The 18,168-nt window shown below is 36.9% G+C and overlaps 1 protein-coding gene across 1 annotated transcript in view; it reads right to left on the bottom strand.

The window, feature by feature from the left end:
• The window catches only part of CCDC141 (coiled-coil domain containing 141), a 169,233-nt gene that overhangs the window by 52,700 nt on the left and 98,365 nt on the right, over window positions 1-18,168 (bottom strand). Inside the window, exon 7 of the mRNA XM_071216243.1 lies at window positions 7,506-7,700. Within this exon, the coding sequence (XP_071072344.1) occupies window positions 7,506-7,700 (195 nt within the window). The remainder of the gene's footprint in view (window positions 1-7,505; window positions 7,701-18,168) is intronic.

Genomic DNA, 18,168 nt, shown 5'->3' with positions numbered 1-18,168 from the left:
TGGACACAGAGAACAGATAACTGGGGTGGTGGTGGAGGGGAAAGGGAGAGAAATAAATCTTTAGGGAAAAAAAATAGGAAAAAGTGTATCTGAAGCATTTTATCAACAGGGAACCAAGCAAGTTTAATTACTGGCTGTCCCTTACTTCTTCAATCATAGTCCATCGTGGAGATGCATAAACTAGACCCATTAAATAGAACTTTAAGTAACTAGTCTGTGTTTATAATTTCTGGTTTCTTTTATCTAAATTGACCTAAATTGTTCTAGGATGATCCTGGCAATATTAATATTGAAAATGTCCATTTACAATGTGCAAAGAATTTATATTCTCATTTATTCAGCAAATATTTATTGAAATCTATGCACCATGGACTCTGCTAGGTACTGGGGAGGTGAAAATGAGCAAAAGCATTTAAGACATGTTAGAGTAACTAGGTCAGCAGTAAATGCATATAAAATGACAAAATAATGGCTAACACTTAGTGAGTGCTTAGCTGTTCTATGTACTAGCTATATATTAACTCAGACAGCACAGGCCCTTTGAAGTACATAAAATTACTATTCCTATTTTAACGATTAAAAAACTAGATGCACAGGGAAATTAAGTAACTTGTGCAGGGTCACAGAACTAGTAAATCTCTGAGCCCAGTTCATACCTCAGCAGTCTGGCTCCAAATTCCATGTACTTAATCACAAAGTTTCTTCAGCTAAAGGTCATACTAGCAAATATTTCTAAATTTTCACCTAACTCAGAATTCTATTTATTTACATTCCAACTCTATCCTAAAAAGATATATAATTATAAGAACTTTTATTAATGAATTTATTATTCCCAAGGTAGATAGGTATTTTTAGGCCTGTGTTAGAAAAGAGGAAACTCAACTTTAGGATATGAATTGATTTGTCACATAACCACTTATTTATTTATTCATCCAATAAAATTGTGGAGGACTAGGTGTCATACAAAGATGATTAAGAAATCATTTCTCTCTAAGGAACAGAGAGAACTCATATGGGAAAAATATGAGCTAAGCAATTAATGCTACTTGGAGACTTCTCAGAGAAGGTCACGAATGGTTATCAAGTCCTTTACACAACACTACTTGTCCTCTCAGCTATGACCCAAAGATTGAGCTTGAAATTTGTGTTCCTCATGCACTAAAGTAATTAAGCTCTCCTTATTTAAAATAATCTCATCCCAATTACCTTCGACTGATTAATCTTTTATGAACAATATAGTGAGTTTACCTTAAATCTCCGGGGTTTATAATATTTAACTACTCTCCATTGTTCAAATTATTACGCACATCTACTAACTGGAAGGCATTGTTCTAGGTGTGCTGGTGAACACAAGGTGAAAGGGACTCTTTTTTTTTTTTACCCCCTAGGAACTTTAATCTAGGAAAGAAAATTTTATTTACCCTAACAATAACTACAATAGAAGGCAGAATATGTTCACTGTCAATAGAGACAACATACTGAAAGTGTGCATGAAAGGGACACCAATGGATAGATTCATGTCTTAGAAGCTGATTGATATCTTGATTGTGAAAGATATCCATTTGTGAGTGAACATGAAACTGTATGCCTTAATTATGAGTCCGACTATTGAATATGCACTGAGCTGTGAGCTCTCTTGAGAAATTAAGATGTTAAAGGTATTCTTTTTTTTTTCCTGTAACTTTTTCTATTATATATATTTTATAATTATATGCTAATCATTTAGCCATTTTTGCCAAATATTGGCTGTGGTTTAAACAGTCTGACCCCTGAACTCTAAAGTCAAAGCTTTCTAAATCCTGTACAGTCATCACTCTCTCAGAGTTTCCAGGAGGAGGTTAAAGGAAAACATCTCTGGCTTCTACCTGATGAAATTTGCCTCTTTATGACTTTCTCCTGGTTAAAATTGTTACATATCTCTGCATAGTGGTCTTCCATCACTGCTTTTATCCACAGTGCGTTGTGTTTCTGTTACCTTGCCTCCCCCCAAACTAGACTGGCAGTGTCTTTGAAAGCAGAACTGCTCTTTCATTGCTTTAGCTCAAGTCCTTGTACAATGCATGGCAAGAGTAGGAATAAGACACATTTGCTGAAGGCCTGAAAGAAAGGAAGAAGGGAGGAAAGAAGGGAAAGAAGGTTGCTTATGCTGTCACTAAGAGAAAGGGAAGTTGTTCCGGAAAAAATAAATCTAAAACAGGTTGCATACGAATTATGAAACTAGAGACAATAACAGTTGCCTTTAAGCCAGGGGCTCTTAACCGTTTCTGTTCCATGGACCCCTTTGCCAGTCAGGTGAAAACCATATATCCCTTCTCCAAATGTAGCAACAGATAGTTTTATGACACTCAACATAGGCATGTTTTTAAATTAAATTTTAGAATTATTCAAAATTACATTTTACAACTTTCCTATAATTTTAACACCTGATAACCTAACACAGTTCAACATCTCTTCAAACGGTCATTTTTAGCAAATGAAATTCGAGTTCTCCCATGGCATCATAAAACCATCTTCATCATCCTTACCAACCTTTTGGCAGGCAGTTACTCACTGCATTCAGAATACGCTACATCAAAATGAAAATCTAACTAAGTTCACACTCTACTGTGTATTATTTAATAAATATATAATACCCACACCAACATGTCCCCATAAGAATAATGTTTTTTCGATTCAAACTCACAGATGGCTAGTTAAGAACCCAAGCTTTAAGCCTGATAACTTTTAGCTTAATTTCTTGAATTCATTTATATTACCCCAATAAATTCCTTCTGGATATTATTTTAGGCCCTAAAATTAAGCTGTGCTCTCTACTTTGGCAGGTTCTTCTATCTGTATAATAGCCAGCTAATTGTTAACTAATTGTTTCCTTCATCTAGGCCTAAAACGTATCTATTTTGAAAATGGTGTAATTGTCACTAAAAAAATATATAAAACTTCATGCTTAATTATTTTTTTTTCATCTGAAACAATGATGTTATGCATGAATGTAAATATCTTGTAAAAGTGATATCTTTTTAAAAGACTGAAATTTTCAACAGTGATGGCAGAAGCAGTGGCAACTGTGACAATCATTACACTTCAAACTGTTGTTGGTGTATCTCTTTGGCAAACCCAGCTTTTGCGTCACCTTTGCTTGCAGGTGAAGAACCAGACCATGTTTATGAAATAGATTTGGTCTTGGTTTCTTCCTCTCGCTTTCCCCAATGAAATCATATACCTGGGAAATGGAAAGCATGTGATTTGAAACTTTATGAGCAGATCAGCCATATTTTATACCTTTAAATTCAATCATCACTGTCATATAAATAAAGGCTCATGCTGTTCTGTCTTGAAACATATGGCCTATTTATCTCTGACTCACCACACTCCCTAAACAATGACAAATGTATTCAATGTAATCAATAAATATTAACCAGAGCTTCATATTTTTGAACATGGTAAAATACAATAAATAACATAATCTATAATCATGAAGGATGCAGATTTGGGGGGATCAAGAGGACTTATTATAATAGGTGCTATGTTCATATTTCATGCCATGTCCTCATAACTCTCAGCAATATCTCAAAATTAGAGGAACTCTTCTCCAATCAGCTATCATTCAATGTCGATAACAAATCACCACTTGTATTGGTCTGCTAAGCAATTTGCCAAATAGATCACCAAACACAGCAGTTACCTCTGAAAAGGAAGTATATCTGATTCTTGAATTATGTGGTTCAAGGTCCACTGGAATCCAGTGGCTAGATTATGGAAAGCGTCAGCAGCAATACCAAAGCCCCATGTCCTTACATCGCCATCTACTGTTCACTCCAAGTATGAACTACCCCATCTCAGCCAAAGGCTGCAGGCATTCTCTCTTGTTGAGAAACATACTCGTGAGCCTTGGGTAATCATCAACCTGTAGCAAGAATGAAAGGTAAACAACCAGTTGTACCCCTGGAGACAACAAGACAAAGATGGTGGGGCAACTGCTGTCAGCGAGGACAATTAAGTTGTAATTGTTATTGAATTTCACAAATTGGGGAAATATATTGGCTTATAGAATGTTATATGTTTTGTTTTCTGTTGCAGCCCCAGCACTTAGAACAGCGCCTAACACATAGTGAGTGCTCATTAAATATTTATTAAATAAATGAATTCCTAAAGAAGTTGTAATTATTCTCAATGACTTCAATAAAAGAAATTATTTGTGACATTTTCTAGCAAATAGTATCCCTATGTAATATTTGGTGGACAGAGGAATTTTGAACATGAAAGGCAAAAGGGAAAAAAGGAATTTCTAGATTACTGCAACAGAAATACCAAACACTCATGTGGCAGTTTGAGATTATGTATGAATTCCAGAAAGAGAGATTATGTTTGTAAACTGGTCTGTTCCTCTGGGCATTATCCCTTTGATGGTATGAGATTCAGCTGAGATGTCTTTGATAAAATTATAAGACTAGGGTTTTGATTTGAACATGTCAGTAGGGTTAAGTGCCCACCTCTTTGGTGGGCTGATATAAATATACACTCACTTAAGAAGACACACAGAAGAAGATACACAGAAAGGAGAAGGTTCAAACAGCTAAAGCTCTGGGAACAGATGAGCCCTAAGCCAGCCTACAGCTGAGATTGGAAGTAGCTGGGCCCATGGAAACTTAAGAAGAAGAAAGAAGGAGAAACTATACAGAGATCTCTGCCATCTTGCTTCAACATGTGGCAACAGACTTTGGGGAGAAAACAACCTAGAGGTGGGACTCTTTAGGACCTTGTAACTGTAAGCTTTTACCCCAAATACATACACTTCATAAATGCCAACAGATTTCTGGCACTTTGCGTCAGCACCTCTTTGGCTGACTACTACAACACATATTTTAAAATGTGGATGAAAAAAGAAATATATATGATCTTAAAGTATATTAATCCATTTTATCAAAGGTCCTTAACCTTTTTTGTTCCATGGACCCCTTTGCCAGTCAGGTGAAAACCTAAGACCCCTTACCATAACCACACTATATGGTGTATTATTTAACAAATATGTCACGCCTGCACCAACATGTCCCCACAAGAATGTTTTTTCGAATTTCAATTCAAGCTCACAGACCCCTTGTTAAGAACCCCTAGATTAGATTATCTGATACTCATTTGTTTGTAACAAAATTCATGAAAAGTACATGTGTTTTTTAAACCATACATTTCACTTTTTATTGACCAAACACTCAAACTGTTAAACTCACTCATTTGTATAGTACCCATAACACTAACATGTTTTTCACATTTGACACAGAAACTGAAAGAGAATATTGACCTAACTTTAGCAAATTTAGAACAAGAAGTTTGCTGAAAAAATAATATCATTATCAAGAGTGGAATTGGTTTCCAAAGTAAGTCTCCTTTTTTTAAAGCATTGACTTCCTCTTTTTCCCACAGTGCTAATCCAGATTATCAGATGTTCAGAGAGTCCTCCATGGGTCTCTTGTGTTCCTGCACATCTTACTATGTATGCCAAGAACTCACAGCCCTCTCTATCTGGGCCGTTTCTCAGTGTTGTGTTTGCAGCAAGCAGCCTTCAAGAATGAGGTCAGGTCTCCTTCTGAGATGAAGAGCAGGCTTGCTTACTGCTTACAAAAAACAGGTCCCCCAAGCTTAGGGTTCCTCTCCCATAACCTTACCCACTGCATATGCAGACACCATCTGGACCCATCCAAATCATCCCTGTGGGGTTTGGGCAACTAATGCAGCATGCTGACACTCCAGCTACTGCTCTGCTGTGAGTAATAAAGTCTGTCAACTATGACCCAGAAGCCATGTGTCTTCTGTCACCATCCACAGACCTGTGACAAGTTAACTTGCAAGGAGGGTAAAAACTCAGACCCTCACTGTTTTTGACAGTGTAACTTCATCTAGGGATGGAGATGTTCAGAATTCAGAAAACACAGAGCAGCTGAGGCACAGCAAAGTGAGTTTTCAAAGGAAAATTCAGTTATTCAGAGATAAATAGAAGATACTTCTTCACAAGATTAGAAAAAACATGTAAAGGATTTTGAAATCTTATTGAATTATTAAATTTGGCATTGGAAATTACTTCTTTGATATTTTGAACAGGATAGAAAGAACTCTACACCTTTCTGAATGCCACTCGGCTGCATAGAGAGAATGCTACAGTATAGAGAGATCCCAACTGAGCTTATTAATAATTTTAGTTTTTAGTATGCCGTGACATTCAAACGATGAAACAGCAGGATTTAGAAATCAAAAGTCTTGGGTTAAGAAACATGAGTTCTCTTCCCAGGATTTGATGTGAATTACTGTATGAGTTTTAGAAAGCTACTACTCTGTTCATTTTTAAAATTATTATTGCAAGAGATAACATTCCTTCCACCTCAAGGCCCAAGAATAATGTTAAGAAAATATCTCCCTGGCAAGATACCAAATAATAAAAGTAGAGAGAGCAAGAATAATAGAATGAAAATGAAAGAGACTTTGAAAACCTCTACCCTTTGCAAGGCTATAAATTACAGGGTTTGTACTAGAAACACAGTTTTATAGTTGTTTATGTTTTGTCTATTCTCTTAAAATAATTTGACAGTATATATTTCTTCAACATTTTACCATAATTCTCACATATCTATTTTGGAATTTTATTATTTATCTTTTTCTTCATATTAGTAAATAAGCTCAAAATTAAGGAACTATTTTAATCATAACAGGTTTATAGTCAAAATGATGTCATGACTTTAGATTGCAATATATCCAATATATCAAGGTTTCCCCATTCATTTCCTTTCATTGACCTTTTTTAAAAACATCAGTGAATTCGAAGGTATTAACTGAATCTAACAATACAATTTGAGGGTGTTTATTAGGTTGAGAAAGGTAGGAAAATATTTCAAATATGGCGACTAGCCTCATATCCTGAGACCTACAAAAGTGATATGAATACATGAACATTGTTACTACATAGCAAGCCACCTGCTACAATCAAGGTTAAATGAATCACTAGAAAGAGACACTGATTAAAGTCAAGAAGACCTGGAGATGGTCCAAAGCAGGATTTCCCTAAAATGGCAAGGCCAAGGCAGGGTGATCAGGCTGAGGCATCTGTTTCTACCCTCACAGTTTGCACTCTAATGTATTTTTAACTGGCAAATGAAAGAGAGTTTTTTAAAAAGAGCTTTTGGTAAAAGTTTCAAGGTTTTTATTTTTTTAACCTTGATATTTCATGATAATTCCTTTCCTCCATAAGAAACAGAATGACAGCTTTAAGATATAACCCAAATCAGGGGATTTAAACCAAAACAAAACGAATTACATGCCAAAGCTTAGAGTCTCTTAGTTTTGAGAACTAAATAATGACCATGATCAGAATACATTTTTAGAACTTTCTTTGCTGCTATCACTTTTGAAACTCTACATATAATCTTGACTTCTGTGATATAATCCAGTCTGTTGAAGTAACAGAGGTTTTACTGATCTGCCATGATAAGCTAAAATTAGTGACTTGACCTTATACCAACCTTGTTAGCACTGTTAAAAAAATCGTTTGCCTTTTTTAACCAGGTTTTCCTTTCTGCCATGAGCTGACTGAGTTCTTCTTGAAGCCATTTCAGTTTCTGGTTAGAGAGCTGTAGATGTTCTTTCTCTACGTGGTTCTTTGAGAGCAGAATCCCGAGGGCCTCACTCTTCAGCTTCTCAACTGTGGAATTCCATTCCTACAAGTGACCATTCACATTTAGTTTATTTTACATAGCTCACATTTTTTAATCTCTGAAAAGGTTTAGAAAACATTTGAATATCAGAAATCTATCATTATATTTTCAAGTCATATAGGAGTAAATGCCTTGTTACATGTTCTAATGCCAAGATGTAGACAAAATAGAAAAGGTAGCAGAAAAGAGGATAAAAAGAAAGAGAAGATGACAGTAGAAAGGGGTAGGTAGGTTGGGTGATGGAGCATCCAGTTGTCCTGAATTCAGTACCCTTCCAATTCTGGCAATTCTACCTGAAAATATATCCCAAATACAGTCAATATCAATTTTCAATCTCTAACTTATTTTGTCCTATTTTTATTCATTTAAGTAGGAAAGAGTATCTCTGACACAATTCAGTATCACTGCCACTGTAGAGAATTGTACAAGATAGGAAGAGAAATCTCATATCTTATGATTGCTGTTTTTATGTCTGCCTACACTTAAAACTGAAATTAAGATCTATTTATTCACCACAAAATTAATAGATGTTGTTGTGCAGTACTCCTCCTTTCTGAACCCAAATTTGCCTCTCAAGCACTTTGCTCTTAATAAAATATAAACATTTTAAGAGAAGAAAAGAGGTAGTTTTACTTTCTACTACATGGAGAGGCCAAAGAGTAAGTAGGGAAGAAAATAATAATCAGAATAGACCAAACATATTCACATACACTCTATTCAAAGGCAAATTCAAGTTTTTTGCAAGAAGACTGAAATCAGATCCAACTTTATAAAGTAATGACTATCTCTAACATGACAGCTTTGCTAGTGAGTTTTCTCTCTACCCATCTCAGTTAAGACTGAGTGCTAAGATTAGGTTATTTGCTAAAGCATTGGAAATTTAACACCAAATTTCAAAAATTCTCAGCCTTACTCCAACCTAGCTTGTTTGCCCAGTACAAAATGTCCTAATATTGTTATATTTTTTATACTACATTGTATAAAATAAGTATAATTTTAGTGTAATTTACCTCTACTATTTCCATTCATTCATTTCACAAGACATACCAAGTATCAGGTACTTGGTACTATGCTAGGTTAAGTGTCTGGGGGAATATAAAGAAAGAATAAAATGCAGTAATTTCCTTTAATAATATATAAACTGATATTTTATGTAATTTTAAAATATACTTATATTATTAAATATATGCTTGTTCTATACACTCACATAGCATATGGTAGTATTTTAAATAACAATTAGTAGGTGTTGAAGGTAAATGTTTTACATCTTATCTCTATAGAACTTACTTGTTCCAGTATTAGTGTAATAGACAAATATTTTGACCAAAAGAGGCAAGAGTAAGGAGGGAGGTAGATTAAGAGGCTGTCTTTTTTTTTTTTTTTCCAGCACCTGTTATAAGCTTGTTGCTTATAGGTATAATCCTCACAGACCCTTAGGTTAGGTATTATTATTTTTCCAGTATTTATATAGGCTCAGATGAGTGCATTACAATGTTGCATACCCAGTAAATGACAGACCCAGGATTGGTTCACAGGTCTGTATATAATGTTACGTTCTAGAAAATTGAGGGTAGAGAGACTCCAGAATCTCCAGATTTCTCAGTGACTACAAAAGCAATACTCTAAGGCATGGATACAGGCTATTGGGTCCTCAAGGTCCTTCACTGTTTTAAAGAGCGATTGTGTCCCCATTTAAGAACAACTAATATGTGCCATAACATTCTTGAGTACAGCACTGTACATATCCCTCCCATTTGAAATCATTGTTTTAACCTTATTGGGAAATGAGCAAATATTTTAAAGCAATTTCTGGCACACATAATGGGCATTCACCAAGTGTTAGTCCCACTTTCCTTCCCATCAGTTTTATCATGGTTCATTAGCACTTTAAAATTTGTTCTTTCTTTTATGGGTATTCCTGCTACCCAGTTCTAAAATAACTGTAGTGGAGTATTTTCCAAAATGTTACTGATTATGTAAAAAAAGTTTGGAACTTTTGGGATAAACAGAGTAGAGCAGGCTTCTTTACTGCAGTACTTCTCAGAACCGCTAATATATTAATGTGTACTGAGACTCCCTCAGAGGGAAATGTGCTGTGAAAATATCAGACAAATTTTCCTGACCAAGAAACCATTTGTTTGCTAACTGGATGAGTATTTGTAATGCCCCAGGACGACATGTTGGAAAAGACATGGCTACGAGATTCACCTGCTTTCACAAGCCTTTCTGTTGGTTTGTTGTTGTTGTTGTTGTTTTTCCCAACCCTCCAGCTACTCAACAAGTCCATTTCTTCCTGTTTTTTTAACCTATTCTCTTTTCTTCTGTCTGTTAAGAACCGTGGGGCATTAATAGTTAAAGCTAAGTTGAAGAAATGCTTCGTGCATAAAGATGAATAAAAGTAGGTAACTCTTTTTAAAAATAATGGCATTGATCAGAAACTTCTGTGCTTATTAAAGGAAGACCACTTAGCAAATATGAGGAGCCTGTGGAAGCTAGACATCTAGAGAGGAGGAAACTAGAAAAGAAGTTAAGATATGGAGAAAAGGGTTCTAGGCATCATGTGCTCAGCTTGGATAACACCGCGCTCTAGGATGTGGTCTGACCTGTCTGCAAGATAGCAAGGGTTGGTTTTCCTTTCTGTATGCCAGCACTGTGCTAAATCCTGACCACACCCCTGTTGATGTAGGAAGTATTAACCTCATTTTAATCATGGGATAACTAGGGCACAGAGAGATTAATAACTTGCCCCAGGTCTCTATGTGAAAGAACCAGAATACAATCTCGGGGTAGTTTGATTCTAGAAGCTGCAATCTCAACCAGTATCCCAGTCCCAGCTTTTTGTAGAGGTGTACTGTGTTCTTCATACACAGAGAGATTAAATATATTAGTTTAGAATTGTAAAGTGAAACTTCTGTTGGGCCAGGAAAAGGCCCTAGAGATTATATGAATCTTATAGGACACTGGGATTTTCTGGTTTGAAATCAGAAGCCTCTCTGTTTTAACATAAATATATCATTCTAAATATAATTGAGAATTTACAGTCCAAACTCACTCAATTTTGCTTACCAACTGGACTAAAATAATAAAGTTCTTCTCTTTGAAAGAGGAATACCTGTTCTCTAACAATGTTCATAAATCTGCCTGTAGTATAAATTTTTGCAAACAACATTAAAGAGAAACTTTTGGAGTATAGCCAAGTCTTTGAAAACTCACTTTGATCTTGTGCTTCACATTATGCTATAAAAAGTGGGCTATGACCTTCCAATGAAACTGTAAAGGACCATTTTGTGCCTCTTATCTTTTTTTATCCTCCATCTCCACTCTTCTTAATTATATTTCATATGAACTCTGTGGATCTTAAAAGAAGCTAGGTCCATTCACTATTTCTATTCAATCTTCTCAGAAAATTGGTTCTGTTTTCTTTGGGCAATCTGTAGGCATTTCTATACCATTCTGATGATGTATTTCTCCAGCCATTTTTCTTAGGGGATGCTTTTCCTATTTTATTTTCAAGATAAAACTTTCAAGAGTCATCTGAATCCACCACACATTTAAAAAAATATGTAGTTGTCACTGTTGTCAAGCCTGGAGGAACCCAATGGAGAAAATCTGGGTCCATTTTTCTCTAAGCCATTGGTGACTGCTAAGTGTTAAACCTGTAACAAGGTTTCAGTCATTTTACAATAAAATATTTCCAGTACTTGTCCCCGCCAGCAGAAAGGTAAAGACTGCCATTTCCTTAGCTTTTCAATTTGACAGAGATACATGCATATCTCTGACCCAATAAAGACTTGTGGCACTGTGTGTTCCTGGACTCATGGGATCTCCACAGGTCACTCCATTATTTTCATTTTTTGCTCACAGTAGTAGCCCTTTTAAACTGTACCTTTCAGTAGTCCATTTGTGGAGGAAATTGAGCTTCTCTTGGATCCCTTGATTGAAAGGGTACTTGTAAGAGGATTAGTGTTGATAGACAAGAAGGTGAAAGTGATTTCTTTTCCTTTTATTTTTTCTTTTTAAGTCCCAGGTTATCTCTTCAAATGAAGTTATAGATTGGCATAAAAATTATCCAGCAAGTAGATTCAAAAAGTTAAAATATTAGCTACTTCAATTGAAAAGAAAAAAAAAATCACAGCATGTTTAATAAGCCTTTATTCATATGAAAAACTTCCCTGTGGAAGTGATTCAACACCATGTGGTAAATTATTTTCATTATAAACTTGACTTCAGAATGTATTTTTTAAGTGGTAGAAGAAGGGTGGGAAGCAATAGGGAATGCATTTGTAAGCTACTGAAAAAATATAGCTGTGAAAATTACAGGCCAAAATCAGATCTGGCAGAAGGCGGTGTGGAGTCCATGATAATTCACATAGCATGGTCAATTCTTGGGTCATCTCATTAGATACAGACCATTTCTTGTTCAGTCCCTTAGTCTACAGTCCCATTTGGTTAAGCTCTAAGGACAAGTAAGTCACTGACACAAAATCATGAAATTTTACATGATTGCATTAGCAGATGGTACAAACAAAATGAACCTGGCAATTTTAATCAGAGAATATTTGAAAGTCTGCTTTAAACAGGAATGTTTTTTTTCCCAAAGAAATGTTTGTGCTTTTGAAGAGTGGCAGTGAGCCCTTGAAAAGCTGAAGCTCTCTAATTATGCCAAGTTGGCTTGCACACTTCAGGTTCCCTTCTGGGGCATTTCTACACTGACTTATACAGATGGAAGGGTCATCCTGGAGAGAAGCATCTCATTCCACTGCTGAATGAATGCAGAGTTCAGTGTCCACAGAAGATTTCAAATCCGCCCTCACTGTGAAGCATTCCAGCAAGGGCAGTGATTGCAGCAGGAAGAAATGTGATTTTGTGTGTGACCTAAAGATGGAAAAAACTTGATGTTTCACCTCACAGCCATAAGGTAGAGAAACAAAACTATTGAATCAGGGAGAGCTTGTAGGTAAGAACAGAAACCTGGAGTTAGAAATACACTTTTCATTCCAAGCTTTTAAATGGCTTCAGGCAGGATATTTTGCTTTCCTGAGCCTTATTTTTCCTGTAGTAAAATGACAGTTACTACCATTTCTCACAGTCTCTGCTTCCCTAGTGAGAGATCTGCACATTCAATGACATACTGACTGTACATTCAGTTTCTGGATTTTAAACTCCCAACCCCCCAACCCCCAAAATTCCAATTTTTGGCCTATTATACATTGATTAACCTTGCCTGCATTGGAGCTGACAGCCTATAGTAGGAATGACAGACAGCACAAAGTTAATTTCTGAGAAATAGTTGCTGGCATTTTTTGTTTGTTTTTGTTTTTTTTTAAACACAATCCATTCAAATATTCAAAAACGTGCAGGAGAAAAAACAAACAAACCATGACTTGGAAGTATCTGTTACTTATTCTGTTCAGCGTTTGACCACCAAGTGGAGCCCTTAGATTAGTGGTACAGAGAATGGTACCTGCTGCTAATATGGAAACAAATAGATGTAGGGGAAAATAAAATTTTAAAATAAAAAAAAAACCTCACTACCAACTATACTCAAAAGCAAATGTTCAGACATTGAAGCAAAAGTGCATTTGTTTTTCTTCCTTAACTCAACAGCGTTTTGAGATGAAATTTTAATTACATGGAAAATTGGGAGAAATTTTTCCCAAGATTTGCATTTTCCAAGAATCTTTCATTATCTTTTCTTTAGGGTCTTGTCCTTGTTATTTCCCTTAATTTTCTTATCCCTCTCAATTACATTTTCTTCTTGTCAATTAAGTAAGAGTCAGATTTGGGGGTATTGCTGTTTCCATTTTTACTCAAAATTATTTAAAATCTAGATGACCAAAATATTTCAAACACAATTCACTACAATTAGATTGTGTCACTGTTTTGTGAAAGGAAAAATCAATTCTGAGTTGAAAAATCTGAGAAACCTTCTTACAGGGCCTTTAATATGGGCAGGTGTTACGGCAGAGTGTAGAGGTGGAACTGGAGAAAAGGCATGGGGACGCTTTAAGCAGAGAGGACAAGCAAGAGCACAAAGGCAGGGGTGTTGGGTGTTACCAAGGAGACATGGAGGATGATTCTGAATCATAAAAGATATGCAGATAATCTACTCTGGGAAATTAATTAAAATTTTTCATAGGAAATGATGTCTGAGTTGAGACCTAAACAAATGGGAGGAAGTTACTGAAACCAAGAGAAGTGGAGTTGCAGATGGAGAGTGGAGAGTGAAGAGTAAATCCATGGGCAAAATTCCAAAAGGAGGCTGAGAAGGACCAGGGAAGAATGGTCAGAAATGGGGCATGGATTTATGAATAACATTCTTTTAGAGAGAATTTTTAACAATGGGAATTCATTATCCAAAAAGTAAAATAAATAAAAGAAATATAATTACCAAATTAATAAAAATAAGAGAAAACCATATAATTTTAATAGAGACAGGAAAAGATATCTATAAAAATCAATGTCCATTCATGATAAAAAAACAAATCCAATTCCCAAATGTGACGCAAGATAGATAGGGGAAAAACACGAGGAAAAACATCATACTTAATGAATAAGTATTTGAAGCATTCCATTTAAAGTCAAGAACAACACAAAGATGCCTACTATCACTGCTGCTAGTCATTTTCTTACTGTAGGTATTATCCAAAGCAAATATAGACCAAAAAATAAAGCACTAGAAATAAGAAGAAGAGCATAGTATTGTCATTATTTGTAGATTTATGATTTTCTACATAAAAAGACTAAGAGAATCTAAAAAATATTAAGTTGAATCAGTAAGAAAGGTCAGCAGAATTGCTGCATATAAAATCAATATTAAAAGATCAATAGGATTCCTATATAACAATAGCCAGTTCTGTTTCCTAATAAATATCCCACTTGCAAGAGTAAGAAAAGTGATGAGGTAGTCATTCATTCAATCAACAGGTATTTTTTTAATCTAATCTATGCCAAGCATTCTTCTAAACCCATACATCAGTGAACTTAGCAGTGGGGTGGGGAGGGGTAACCCAATTTTAGACGTGGTGGTGGTCACTACGTATTTTATTCTGCTTATACACAGCAAACAAAATAAATCAGTACCTTATGTAGCTTGTCAGAAGGCAATGAGGCTATGGAAAAACAGAAAAGTAAAGCAGGTTAGTGGGCTTTAGAATGCCACACAGGGTGGTAGTTGGTACACAGTATTTAATGTGGTCAGGGCAGAGCTAGTTGAAAAGTAAGATTGGAGTAGAGATAAGAAGGAATTGAGGGAGTGAGCCATTGGGTCTCTGGAGAAAGAGCTTGCCAGGCTAAGGGCACAGCTACGGGAAAGACTTTCAGGTGGGAGTTTTCCTGCTTTGCTGGAGAACCAGCAAGGTGATCAAAAGGGTGGGAGCCGAGGACCAGCAGAGGTCGAAGCCCTAACGAAAGAGCAGTGGTGGCGCAGGGGGAGGACCACTTTTCTTCTGAGTGCAATGAGAAGCCACTGCAGGGTTTTGAGCATAGGAATGGCATATCTGACTTAATTTTTAAAAATCACTGGTTGTAATTTTGTGAAAACATTTGGGAGTGTGGGGGGAGCAAGAATGTGAATGGAGAGATTCATGAGGAGGCTGTTGAAATTATCCAGGCAACAGAAGGTGGTGGCTCAGACCAGAGGGTGGCAGTGGAGATAACTGGAAACAACTGGATTCTGGAACTTTAGAAAGTAGAGCCCAGGTGATTTCTTGTAAGGTGTAAGAGGAAGAGGTATCAAGACTGGGTTTTTGGCCTAGAAGGACTGACGTCACTTAACCTGGGTAGTGAAAAACAGATGGAAGAGATTCTAAGAGGAAGGTGAGGAATTGGGTTCCTGACATTCATTCTGATCGCCCTGTCTACTGGGTTCTACAGGAAACCAAGAAGTGCCGTGGTCACCACCTCTGAGAAATTCACAGATGGGAAGAAATCAGGCATGTGAATAACCTAAACCCCAGGCAAAATGAAAAAGATGCTTTAATTGAGCAATAAACAACGTTCTGTGAGAATGGGAGGGAAAGAGAAGTACTGGGGGGATAGAAAAACTTCCCGCAGGAGGAGGCTGAGCTGAAGCTGAGCTACAAGATCATCTCATTAAGGTCTGCAAAGGATCCCCCTTTAGGCTGGAGTAGGGAACACAGAGCTTTAGATAGGTCCTCTCTGTTCAAGACATACTGCATATGCATACTAGGCTCATTGTCTTGCTTCTTTGCCAATTCATGCTGGGCACAATCTTGAATTACACACCAGACTCTGTGAATGATTTCCACTTCTGCTCGGATTTTCTGAAGCTTGGATGCTGGGAGATTTACAGGTTGGGCAGGCAGGCAAAGGGCATATCAGGGAGTGCCAAAGGAGTTTGCACTTGATTCTATACCCAAGGGAATCTGAGGAGATACCTGAGAGAAAAATGGTCTAGTTCTGCTTGTCCAAAAGTAACTTTGAAGGCTGCATAAAGGATGGATTGCAAAAAGGAGACAGGAGGTCCTGATACCAGTTAGGAATGTGGTAGGATGGTTCATTGTTTCCTCCCTATATTTCCATCACAAAGGCAGTCAGTATTTTCTGTGCTCCTTTTGCCTTAGTGAAGTTTACGTTAAGACCAAAAGCAGAAGTTACTTGCAAGTTCTTTCCCTACCTGTCTTTTACAAAAAGCTGAGTTCATTGAAGACATGCTAGATGTGCTAAAGGAGAAGGAAGTAGGGGAAGAGAGCCATTGGAAAGCAGGGAGATCTGGATGCCCTGCAAGGAGACTGCCTGTGAGATGAGGGTGTGGGGATGCACACTGCACTCAGAGAAGCACCTTGAGGAGGGGCAAGGCCTCTGTGGGTGGCTGTGTGTTCCCTTCAGGGAGGCCAAAAGTTGGGCCCCAGGATTCTAGACTCATCACAACTCCCTAGGCCCTAAACATGGCAAATAAGTAGCAGAGGCACTCAACCTGAAGACTCCACTCAAGCTGAGACAACAATTGTGTCAATACTGACAGAGATTGAGGATGGGGACTCAGAATCAGTCTTATGTTGATGAAAATGGAGAAAAAAGTTTTCTAAATAGTAATATTTTCTGTATATTCTAGTTCATAGGCTCAGATCCACTGCCACATAATATAATTGCAGCAGTCCAGTGGAAGATTCTGAGAACCTGAACTGAAGTGGTAGGCTTGAGGATGAGAAAGCTAGAAGATGGACAGATAAGAAACAACCCAAGTTATTAAGTGATTGACAGTGAGGGAAGAGAAAGAATAAGGACCAATGTGTCTCCAAAGTCTCTAAGCTGGGTGCCTGAAGGTTTACAACATTTTTAAACAAGAAAGAAAACAAGGAAGGAATAGCAAATTTGAAGGGGCAAGTAATGATTTTATTTGATTTTGAAGAGCAAGTAAGAAATATATATGAAAATTCCCAACAAGAATATATAAAAGGAAGACTGGAGTTGGCAAAAGATGTATGGATTGGAGATCTTCTAAGAAGTCTAGAGGTCATCCAGATAAAAGTGAGATAATTACGTTGTATTTTCGTGGGCTGGTGATTCTGCAGAAATGAGATGCTAATTCTGCTTCTCACAATATACTTCCAGGACTTTAGCCTACACCTCTCCCCTCCTCCCCCAAGTGCAGAATAGCTGTCCACTCATTAGCTTCCTGCAGGCCTGCTTCCAGTCACCCAGGCGGCCAGCCCCTCACTCCTATTCCTTTAGCCACTCACTTGGGGACCTGAGAGCCAGTGAAGGGCAGGACTGCTTATGGGAAAGCCTAGCATAAATATACCCCATGCACATACAGGAGGACAAGCGTAGATATTAAGGAGAAAGGTGGAATAGTGCCTCAAGCTCTGAGGAGTGTTATTTTGATTTTCTATTTGTGAGAGGCTTAAATAAGATTAAAGGAAGAAGTGACTGAAAAATTAGGGATTAAGAATGAAGAAACAAAGTGAAAAGAAAATGTGAAGGAAAATGGAAGTAAATGAGAGAAGATGACGAAAAGACAAAAGGTAAAGATGGAAGAGAAGGAAAATGTCAAGCAATTTAAATTTGCGTGACTAAGTGACTTAGAGGTTAGGTGAAGCCTGGCTCCATAGCAGTTTAGAGTTTAAAAAGAGCCACAAGAGCAAAGAATTAGTACATGATAAATAAAGGAATTTGTAAAGCTGACAGATAATAGATAATCTGCATTTTAAGTGATCCAGTTGGAACAATTATGCTAATTGTTGCACCTTCAGAATTAAGAAGAAACAGAAAGAATGGGTGACTGAGTTTATTATAATAGCCCTCATGATTAAGGTTCAGTCTGCAAGGAGGTAAACCAGGAAAAAGATGAAGGAAAGGAGGCTGACCTGTAAGCAGTTCTTGGTGATACCAAGGAACAAAATATAGCCACAGAAGAGTGAAGCTAAAAAGAGGTGAAAATAAAGGCAATTGGGCTTATGGAAGTCAAGGAAATCTAAGGTTAAAATATTGAATAAATCACTAGATG

The sequence above is a fragment of the Dasypus novemcinctus genome, chromosome 7 (genome assembly GCF_030445035.2).
Source record: "Dasypus novemcinctus isolate mDasNov1 chromosome 7, mDasNov1.1.hap2, whole genome shotgun sequence".
NCBI lineage: Eukaryota > Metazoa > Chordata > Mammalia > Cingulata > Dasypodidae > Dasypus > Dasypus novemcinctus.
Note: the sequence above shows the minus strand (reverse complement) of the source record. Positions and strands in the feature narration are given on the sequence as shown.